General features: G+C 43.9%; 1 protein-coding gene across 1 annotated transcript in view; it reads left to right on the top strand.

The window, feature by feature from the left end:
- Window positions 1-9,847, top strand: part of HMGXB4 (HMG-box containing 4) — a 19,643-nt gene extending 9,796 nt beyond the window's left edge. Inside the window, exons 5-11 of the mRNA XM_075070899.1 lie at window positions 3-585; window positions 2,028-2,109; window positions 2,649-2,713; window positions 2,998-3,103; window positions 3,656-3,825; window positions 4,582-4,704; window positions 7,346-9,847. Of these exons, the coding sequence (XP_074927000.1) occupies window positions 3-585; window positions 2,028-2,109; window positions 2,649-2,713; window positions 2,998-3,103; window positions 3,656-3,825; window positions 4,582-4,704; window positions 7,346-7,390 (1,174 nt within the window). The 3' untranslated portion in view covers window positions 7,391-9,847. The remainder of the gene's footprint in view (window positions 1-2; window positions 586-2,027; window positions 2,110-2,648; window positions 2,714-2,997; window positions 3,104-3,655; window positions 3,826-4,581; window positions 4,705-7,345) is intronic.
- The last annotated feature ends 1,227 nt before the right edge of the window (window positions 9,848-11,074 follow it).

Raw genomic sequence — 11,074 nt, 5'->3', positions numbered from 1 at the left:
CCAACAGTAGCAAAAAAATCCTCCAAGAAATCAGGTCGAGATGAACAAGGCTCTTTCCTCCTGGGTCATGAGCTTCAAAGCTTCCTGAAGTCAGCTCGGAAGAAGCACAAGCCACTGCCAGACTCACATCCACTGCCAGTCCCCGAGGAGTTTGGCCCTGACACCTCCCTGTTCTCAGAAGGTCATGGGAGTGAATATGACCTTTCAAGTATGGAGCCACCCTTGGAATCAGGTTCATCATCTGGTGGGGAGCTGGAGGCCGGAGAGCTAGTGATAGATGACTCCTACCGGGAGATCAAGAAGAAGAAGAAGTCAAAGAAAAGCAAGAAAAAAAAGGACAAGGAGAAACACAAGGAGAAGAAGCACTCCAAGTCTAAGAAGAGTTCTGGACTCTCTGCCTCTGTAGCAGTAGCAGAAGTTATGGTGACACCACCGCCACTCCCTCCACCCAGCACTCCATTTGTCCTTCCTGTGCCTCCCCCCCCACCTCCTGTTTTCCACACAGATGGACAAAGTGAGAAGAAAAAGAAAAAAGAAGAGAAGGAGAAGGAAAAAGCTGAGAAAGCAGAAAAGGATAAAGAAAAGGTAAAGAACAGTAGCAGATAAATAGGTAGCAGAAATTGTGATGTCCAAGAGTCTGTGACATTGGGTAATAGGATAAGACGCCCTGTATTTTGACCACAGAACCATTGCCATTGTTTCAGAAGCTGAGCTTCTGTTTTAAAAAAAATATTTCTAGCTCTCATTCTTATGAAAATAATCTTCAAAATGTGAATCAAATAAAAACTGAAACAGTAAGTCTTAGAGGCATGAGTCATCCTGTCCATGTCAAATGGTTGTTAACCCTGAAACCTAAAGAAGAAAAATTAAGTATCAACATTAATTGTTTCACTGTTGAAACATTTTTGCGGAACATCAGTTATCGTGCGACATACACAACCATGCTTCAAGGCATAAACCATTCTCTAACTTTATCTAAAAGGAGAAGTAAGAAACTTCTTTTAACAAGTTATATCATAATTGCCCATTTTGCGATTTCTCACACCTTTTTCTGAAGCATCTGATTCTGCTACTCTCAGGCAGGCTACTGGACCAGAGTGGCCACTGATTTGGTAAAATATGGCAAGGGAAAACAACTCTGTGCTGAAGTTGAAGTATTTGTTCATTATCTCTTAAATGAAAGGAAAAAAAGCTATTAATCTTGTAGAGGGACCACATTCCCAGTTCCATCCTATGCTGAGAATCTAGAACATCAGGTGTCCATGGCTAATTTATAAAACTGCAAGTGAGGAAAACTTGACACAGTATGTGTGGTGTGGCAGTAATTAGAGCAATGTCATCTTGCATTATACAGATGGGAAAGATGACAGACTGTACACAGAGTGAGCTGGATTGTGTCAGGAATTAAGCAGGAATAACCCAAGTGAACCAGCCCATAACCACCCTTACTCAGTAAAATAGGCTCTAAGATTACATGCAGGTTTTTTCTGAGCACAGATTGGCAACTGCCTCTGCCACCACAGTTGATGTAGTGCTAGTGTCTTACTCCCATAGAAATCCTAGAACTGGAATAAGAGGGAACTATTTGTCAGGACTGAGTTGAATTGAAAGATCTATATGATGTCCTAGGTGTCATCTACGCCACGAGCTTGGGGTATACTTGGCGCAGTTCAGCTGTGCCTCCGCTGCTGCTATCTGTGCTACCAAGGCCATGCTACTATTTATACTCACACTAACCCAATGATGGCTAGCGCAAGTGTGTGTACTCTAGCAGGGGAATTGCACCCCTCGCTCATGTGGTAGACATTGCTCTAGGAATGGAATAAGAAGTGATGCTGCATGTCAAAATTGAGGTGTATCAGCAGATCTGGATGTTGATCCTGAACCAGAATAGCAGGGATTGCCTCAGGTCAGGAATGAAATATGTTGGCAGAGATCTTGCAGGAGTAACACAGATTATCCTTAAATTTAAATAGGTCTCAGTATAATTAAAAATCTTGCATGTTTTCTTTTCTCCTTGTGATTAGCCAAAGAAGAAGAACATGTCTGCCTACCAAGTGTTCTGTAAGGAATATCGAGTGACCATTGTGGCTGAGCATCCAGGGATAGGTAAGAGAATAACCTAGCTGCTTCTTCTGTTCATATACAGCTGTCACTGGGATTGGTTACCAGGGCGAATTGGTTACCAGGGCGAATCCTTGTTTTGTCCCAACATCCACTATTGGTGCTGGAGTGCAAAGAGTCTGCCAGGATGCTTTAAATAAGAGGCAGCAAAGTGGAAAGGAGAGGCTCCCATGATCTAATATCATGGTGTTTCAATCCAACTGTGAATTTGGATAACTTCCTTTTACTGCGAAACTGTTTCCGATAGTATGTTGTGCAGCCTCCCATATACACATGTTCCTCAGTGCAGGTGCATGTGCCCATCATCCCCCTGTTCCTTTTAGATTGAGACTATAGGAAATTGTCTCCAAGCATGGGTAGTTCAAGAGCGGTACAGGCTCTTCACTAACAGCATATGCATGGGCCAGTTTCCTGAACTTTCAGTATTTATACAGACTTTCCACTGTCTTCTCTTAGTTGATTTTTATATTTGATTTTCTTATTAACCTTTCCCCTTTTATTGTTACCTCCCCTTTTCTGCCTAGATTTTGGGGAGTTGAGCAAAAAACTAGCAGAAGTGTGGAAGCAGCTGCCTGAAAAGGATAAACTGGTACGTATGCCCATGGATATATTTTTTGTAGAATAAATTATCTACCTGGATCCTCTCATGCTGCCAGCATTGCTTTTGCAGTATAAGGCCCCTAGGTGTTACAGAATGGCAGATAAATGTGCAGTCCCCTGCAGTAAGTGAATTGGGTGCTCTCAGCCCCATAGTAACAAAAATGTCTGGTTTCTGCTTGTAAGAATTGCATAGCCAGTCCACTATCCATGAAGTCACCCCATCTCCCAAATTATTTGCCTAATGGTTTGTTTCCTGCTTTTCTTTCTGTATAGGTTTGGAAGCAGAAAGCTCAATATCTGCAGCATAAGCAGAATAAAGCAGAGGCCACAACAGTGAAGAGGAAGGCATCCTCATCAGAGGGTGCCCCAAAAGTGAAAGGTAATAGCCACACCCAGTTTATTCAAGTCTTTGGGGAAAGGGGAGAGTATTACATGTGCATTAGGGAATAGAGAGAGCACCTTCTGCTCTTTCCCTCCTCCTTTCCCATGAGTTTGGTGTCTGATTATTCTCTTACTCAAAAATGATCCCTCTAGAGGACTGAGGAATGGTGTTAGTAGGTTTCAAAGGGGCATCCTGTTGAGCCATAAGCTATAAAGATGGTACCATTCATACAGCGCATTGATGATGGATTATATAAAGCAAGAAGGAACAGGAGAGAAGTTTGGGTGTGTGCTAGAGGCTGGAGTTAGCAAAAACAAAGTGTATGGTTAGTTTAGCATCTGTTTAATGAGAGAATCTCTCACCACTTCTATATTAATATTAGTTATTAATACAGTGTCAAGAAGTGGGGTTGGTGCCTTGCGTAAGTATGAGAGAGACCCCAGCCCCAAAGAGCTTACAATCCAAACAGACTTGTCGGTAAAGAAGTAAGAAAGAGGACGTAACAAGTTTTTTTTTTTTCTTTTTCTTTTTTTACCCATCTGTTTTAAGCTTCCCCCGCAGGTATGCTTTCACCTCATAAGAAGTCCCCCTCCAGCACTGTGGTGTTATCCTCCTCACCAGCCAAAGCCCCTGATACAGATCCCATTGATGTAGCTGCACATCTGCAGTTGCTGGGTGAATCTCTGAGCCTCATTGGACACCGGCTGCAAGAGACAGAGGTGTGTACAGAGCCAGTACCAAATCAGGGAATCTCATGTGTAATCCCAACATAGCATGTGTGTAATGTGGACTCCAAACTGCATTGGGTTTAATGGGTAACAGTATAATCTCACTCCCACTGTCCTGCACGCTGCCTGCTTTATCACCAATAAAACAAACATTTGAACTGCTTTTCCCCAGTGTCCCAGTTGGGATTTTTGTACAGTGGGGTAGCTCCTGCCATTGTAAAGTTGAAAAGCTCTTCCTTCACAGTAGGATGTGGAAAAGTAATTCCCCACTCCAAAAATTATATTACCTTAGGGCAAGCCTAGCTGCAGTCTTAGCGCCTTGAACCCAAAGAGGCAATATTCTTCACTATGCTTCCTATTTCTGGGTTCGGGATGGGATTTAAATAAGTATTATTGCAATAGATGATTAAAAATGATTATTTTTTAAATTATAAAAATTGTGAACCTAGTAAGACATACTTACTCTAGTACTCTGCCTTTGTTTTCTGTTGTTTCCCGCCCTTTTCCTGTATTTGTACATTGCCTATTGAGGTCCTGTTGTAAACTCTTTTTGGATCAGTGATGTATGTGTATGAAGTATCTCACATGGCTTTGTTATGATACAAACAAGAGATAGAGAAGTGGGTTTGGTGGATAAGCCCAAGAGAGAACTTGTGGTTTCTTTGAGAGAATATATTTTTGTGGTGACGGAATTGCAGTCTCCACTACTTATACCCATTCAATTCCTTTCTCCTTCCTTACTTCCAGGGGATGGTGGCTGTATCAGGAAGTTTGTCAGTACTTCTAGATTCTATTATCTGTGCCCTGGGCCCTTTAGCATGCCTGACCACACAACTACCTGAGCTGAATGGCTGCCCTAAGCAAGTTCTGGTGAGTTCCTTGTGGTTCTTATTTCAGTTCTAGACCTATTAGTCTCCACGGAAAGAGAGCTGGAGTCCTGACTAGCGTGTCTTTGGGACACTGGTGAGCCTCTACTGCTACACAGATGGATAAATAGTTCTGCTCATGTACTGTTACTATGGGAAGGATTTATGTGTGGGGAATTCACTGATAATATCTGCTGTAGGATATTGTGCACTAGATTTTCAGTGAAAGATGTTAACCGTTCAACTTAATCTTTATTCCATTTATTGCAGTACTTGCAGCTCTTGTTTCTCAGTGACTGAAACAGTAAATCTGGAGCAAATAAAAGAACTGTGTGCATGCCAGACATCTTAATAAGCTCCAAGTTTGCATAAGAATTAAAAGGCCATCCCCAGCTGGTGTATATACACACATTCAGTTTTTCTGTAATTGTGTAAACTTTATTCCAATAACCAGCAATTAATTCTTAAGACCAGGATTCCCTATGTGGGTGGTGGCCACCTCAAAAGATGTCAGTAAACTTCTCCAGGCAAGGGAGGCATGTGGTCTGTTACTTACAGCTGTTGGGTTCACAGCTACATATTCTCTCCTTCATTTGTAAACAACCCTTCATAGTGAGCCCTCATTTGGCAGCGGGCATCTTGCAGCACCAGTGTAGTACGGTGGCAAACTCAAAGTGACAACATGAAAGCAGAGAGAAGGACAGAAGTCACAGCACCAAGCAGGGAAGAAGACTAAGGCAGAGAAAAAGAGAGAGAGGGCAAAAACTGGAATCAAAAGGAGAAAACATACCTAGTAAAGTACACAGAAAACATTAGATGAAAAGCAAATCTGACAAGGAAGAGGAAAACAAATATTTGGGAAGAAAATGGGAGATAAGGGCAAATGTTTCAGGGCATGATGTGAATGATCTTGGTTGGGGGGTTGGCCCAGACACTGATTCATCACAGGAAGGGGTCTCTAACAAAAAAAAAATAAATAGAAAGGTGTGGCAGCTTCTGCTGTAAACTCCCACAGTGGCCATGAGCACATTCTCTAGTATGTCAGCCAGGTGCTGCCAGCTCAAGCTATGGCTATATAACCATTGGACAATGCAGCCTACACTTCAGTCTCTCCCTTTTGCCAAAAGCATTCTGAGCACTAGCACTCCCTCGCCACATCATCGATAGGGCTGGAAACTGGAACCTCTTTTTATTTCTGTTAAGAACTAGGGAGCTGTAGGTAGGTTAAGGCACTAATCTTTCACTTCTGGAGATGTGAGCTCAGACCTGGTCACAAGTGCAATTAGTTTGGTAGTTCCAGGCTAGTTTCCTAGCTAGACAGTTGTCCGCATCAGTAAACTTGTTTTCCTCACAGTAAGCTAGAGTTGGTAGGGCTTGTGTGTCATTTAAGGTGCTGTTTATCTCTTCACTCAGTAGGTGGCACTGCTAAATTATAGAACTGATCAAGAGACTGCCAAGATTCCAGTTCTTCCTTCTTCAAGCATTAAGAGGAGTGTGTATCAAAGATATTGCTATCTGAAATTTATCAGCCAAAACTTTTTCAGCAAAAGATGCAGATCTGGCAACACTAAAACATTCTGCAAATTTATTGAATTATTCTTTTTTTTTTTAAAAATCAGAAGGCGGCAAAATATTTCATTTTAACATTTTCAAAACTAAATGCTTTGATTTTTCAATTTGAAATTACTTTTTTCCAAATATCCTTCAATGTTATATTTTAGAAAAATCCCAAACATTAAAAAATCATTGACATTGAAATGAAGCATTTTGTTTTGGATTGAATGAAGTATTTTGTTTGACTGAAAATGAAATTTTTTCAATTTGCTGAAAATTCCGAAAAAGCTTGTTTTGGGTCCATCTCAAATGAGTTTCTTTTCAATTTTTTTTTCCCGGAGTTGCCAAAGAACTGAAAAATCCATTATTCGCAAAACTCTAGTCTGAGGCTTCTTTTGGATAGCTAGCCACACCTCTGGGATTACTGGTGTGCTGCGGTCATAGACACTACAGGTGGCGTCCCAGGAACATGTTTGCTGAGATACTGGGGACCACAACAATGTCCTTTAGGCTGCCAACAGCATTTGCAAAGAAAATCCAGGAGCCCAGACAAACTTTCTTTAACTCTCACCTTACTTCAGAAAAATTTTCCTGTTTTCACACTTGCACATTGCAAATTCTAGCAGAGTTTTTCATGAGTTTGTGTATGCAGGGCATTTCTCCTGGATTGCCCTATTACTTCCATCACCCTGGGTTGGGTCCTTCCTCACTGAGCTTCCCTCAGGTGAATGTGGGCTGGGTATGAATTGATTGCTTCCCAATTCATCTGCACTGCTCTTATCACTGGCCAGGTGGGTGAGGAAGCACTAGGAGGCACTATGCGTGTTTCTCTTACCTCTAGGTGCCCCCACTGTGCTCTCAGTGCCTGAGACTATCTTTCAGCTAGGTCTCCTCGTATTTCCAAAACACCGAAGGTTAGCTAACAGTACTGGTAACTTCCAAGAGAATGGGATTGATCCCATCCTGTAGAAAATTGTCTGACAAGATGGCTATTTCCACATCCCACAGCTCTGTTACACTGAAGCACGGTTTCTGTAGTATTTAGGATCATAACAGATTCTTTTTTAAAACATTAAATGTTCTCTTTCCAGTCAAACACACTAGACAACATCGCCTACATCATGCCTGGACTCTGACAAGAAAGGACCCTGGGATGTATCTGCGTCCACGTTACTGACTTGTGTACATAGGCACTATACCGGCACTCTCTAAGGGCTCCGTGTGCAGGATTTTAAAGTTTTATATCTGTATAGTATACACATAGGATTGTAATTATTTCACTTTTATTAATTTTATGAAAAGTTGTGACATAAGCTGAGCGAATCTTTTCCTGTTGGTGGGAGAGACCTACTCTATGTATTCTCCAGTCAGAAGGTTTTTTCGTGGTTGAGTCATAAAACTTTTGATATATCAGCCTTAAATTCAAAGAAGCCTTTCTGGGGAATTGGCCTGAGCACAGACTGGCTGTTGATGGACAGGTGCACAGGCTTGTTTGTTTTGGACCAAGCAATAGTGCTGGACTCATCACCAGCCCTGTTTCTAACTTCTATTGAAATGCACTGCTTTGGGGGAGGACTGGATCGGTGATGGAAGATAAAGGCTTTGACTTCTAAGTCATTTCTTCCAACCCCCAGGTCATTAGTGTTACTGTCTGCTGACTGCCTGGTAGCTTACGTTAAAATAGTTGCGGGAATGGTGAAGAATCTGTACTCTTCTAGTGGACTTGCACCTACATCATCATCATCACTAGATGCCAACCTCAGAAGACGGCCAATGGACTGAGGAGAATGAACCACCCTCTTAATTTCTCCAGATCAGGGCTGTACCACCCTGGTGGGAAGGAGAGGGCAATATGTAGGAGAAACGTGCACTGCCTCTGCCCATCTGTACCTGTTTTGTGGGTAGAGGACTTTGTTTCTAAGAGCGTTGATCCCATCATCCCTTTCACCAGCAGTATTGAAAAAGATTTATGGAACCCTCCGGGTGCTGCTGGATTATCTAGAGACAGTGCTTATTAGATTTTATTTAACAGTTGTTAAAGATTGAAGAGGTTCTTGCTGAGCAGAACTTGGGTTGAGTGGACAGATCCCACTTGAGCTCCCTCTTCTCCAAAGTGAGCTGCAGGAAAGCATTTGATTCTCATGTAAGTATGCGTGTGTATGCGTGGTGTATTTAACTTTTACCAATATCTGTAATAGATTTTAATTTATCCTGTATATTTCTGTGTGTGTGTATATATATATATGTGTGTGTGTGTGTGTGTGTATGTGTATATATATATATATATATATATATATATATATAAAATTTAAAAACAAAAAAGCCTTCCTTCCACCAATCGTGTGTGGAAAATATGAATCAGCTGTGCTCACCCTCCACCCTGCAGGAATTAGCTGCTACTGTTGTAGCCTGCATAGACTCTGCAAGAGGGAATAGCGACAACAGGGTGGTAAGCCCTTGTGAAGAACAGTGTGTCCAGGGACTTTGGGTGGAAGCTGAAATGGAGACCTGTTTATTCTGTGCCCAGCCTTCCCATCCCTTATAATTTATAGGTTTTAAAGTAGCAGAAGAAGGGCGCCTCTGTTTTGAATTCTGGATTCTCTCTTTTCCATGGCAGCTGGAAGTGAGCTGTACCTCAATATGGTTGAGCTCTAAATCTGTCATGATTAAGCAAATCCTCAGATGTGTAGAAGGAAGCTTCCACCTAATCTCTCTATGGTGTATTCCCCAGCTGCACATACATGGTAAATGTTGTCTTGCAGGGCTTCCTCTTTTCCCAGTTCAGTGCTGCTTTGTTGGTCAGTCAGTAGGGCTGGGTTGGTGGGTGAAACAGAAGGCTCTTATAGAGCATATAGAAGATTTGGGCCCAGGCCTCAGACCTAGGTATACACCTCTCAAAAATATGTGGCTAATCCCAAGGAGGATTTGAAGGAGGTGGGGGTGGGCAGAGAGATCACAGTGAGCTTCTGGACCCTCACCAAAGCCTCTATTCTAAGAAATGGCATAAAACACCTGCCTGTGTTTCCAGCTCTCCACAATGGAGAGCACTGTAGTGAATGATATATACAGGCAAGTCTCATCTTACGCGGGGGTTCCATTCCACGGTTAGTGTGTAGAGCGAAAACCACATATAGTCAAAATTACATTGAATTGAGTGGCAGGCGGAATCGCCCGCACTACAGAAACAGTATTTAAATTGTTGTTTTTCTCTTTTGTTTTTGCCGACTGCGTAAAGCTGAAATTGCGCATGTTAAATGCGAGTAAGATGCGACAGGCCTGTACTCAGATCTCTATCTAAGGAACGGAAGGGGATCAATCAGATATAGCTTTGCCATCTGTATAACAATAAACTCTTGAAGAGTTTAAAAAACAACCACGCACGCAAACCCTAATGTATTGTATTTTTATTTAAAATTTGTAAACATTTGTATAATCTGTATCTTGTGGTATTTGGTACTAGAGGGAAAACTTTGGACTGAGACCTAGCAGTTTTTATATTTTTGTTATTTTTCTTGCCATTTGGTCCAGATTGCATTACAGTTGTATAAAGAAACTTTTTTGTACTGTACTTACATATAATTTTTTTAACATTTGGTGTTTGTGTCATTATTTTGTATTTATAATGTGCTCTGCATCTTTTCCCCAACAATGCTGGCTACTAGTGTTTAGTACAGGGGTCGGCAACCTAGGGCACTTGGCACACGAGCCGATTTTGCTGGCACGCAGCTGCCAGCCGGGGTCCTAGCCACTAGCCCCGCTCAGACCACTGAGTGAACAGAACCCCAGGCTGGCAGGAGGCTGAGCGGGGCTGGCGGCCGGGACCCCAGACTGGCGGCAGGCGTGTCCCCGTGGCTCCCCCCACCACACTCGGGTTCTGTTGCTCCAGGAAGTGTGAGCTGCCACTGCCCTCCCACCAGAGCTCCCCCCTCCCGCTGCCTCAGCAGCCCGGCAGCGTGTTTTGGCTCCATGTGTTGCCAGTGTCTGACCGGCATGGGCATTGTAAGGAGAGTCCTGGGGGGCAGTCAGGGAGCAGGGAGAGGGTTGGATGGGTCAGGAGTTCTGGGGGTCCTGTCAGGGGGCAGGGAGTGGTTGGATGGGGTGTGGTAGTCCTAGGGGTTTGTCTAGGGGTGGGGGTGTGGAAAAGGGTTGGGGCAGTCGGGACACGCAGGGGTCCCAGGAGGGGGCACTTAAGGGACAAGGAGCAGGGGTTGGGGGTTCTGATGGGCAGTCGGGGTGGGAAGTGGGAGGGAGTAGATGGGGGTGGGGCTAAGGCAGGGCTCTCCCCTCTTTTTTGATTGTCGAAATATGGTAACCCTAGGCAAGGTGGGATCCGGGCGGCATTATAGGGGGCATAGCACGCCCCCACCATAACATCTTCCCAACGTGCCAGCCTGCAGGAGCCCCGGGGGGGTGCGGCGCCCCTATTAAGACTGGGGGCAGGGGCGGGCTCTCGCTCCACATGCGCATTAGCGGCATGAGTGCCCTGCAGGTCCCCACACTGCTTTTACAAATGAGGCTTGGGGATTCTCCAATTGCTGCTGGGCTGTTGCCTGCAACGTAGGGTCGCTAGCCGGTGCCTCTCTGATAGTGCCTTTACGAGAAAAGGCATTTTGCATACGCCTCATCCATGAGCTGTGCAGTGGGAGCAAGCCCGCCCGGCAAAAACGCACGTATGTTTGATAAGTGTGACTCGGGTCGCGGGTGTGCACGCTAGGCCGGGGTGCGGCTAGGGAGGGGGCAGGAGCTTTGCAGGGGGGGCCTGTGCGCCAACTACATGGAGGCAAGTTTAGGGAGTGGGAGAAGGGAGTGTAACCCATGGT

The sequence above is a fragment of the Chelonoidis abingdonii genome, chromosome 1, assembly GCF_003597395.2.
Source record: "Chelonoidis abingdonii isolate Lonesome George chromosome 1, CheloAbing_2.0, whole genome shotgun sequence".
Lineage (NCBI taxonomy): Eukaryota > Metazoa > Chordata > Testudines > Testudinidae > Chelonoidis > Chelonoidis abingdonii.
The sequence above is the reverse complement of the archived record's forward strand: the minus strand, read 5'-3'. Positions and strand labels throughout refer to the sequence as shown.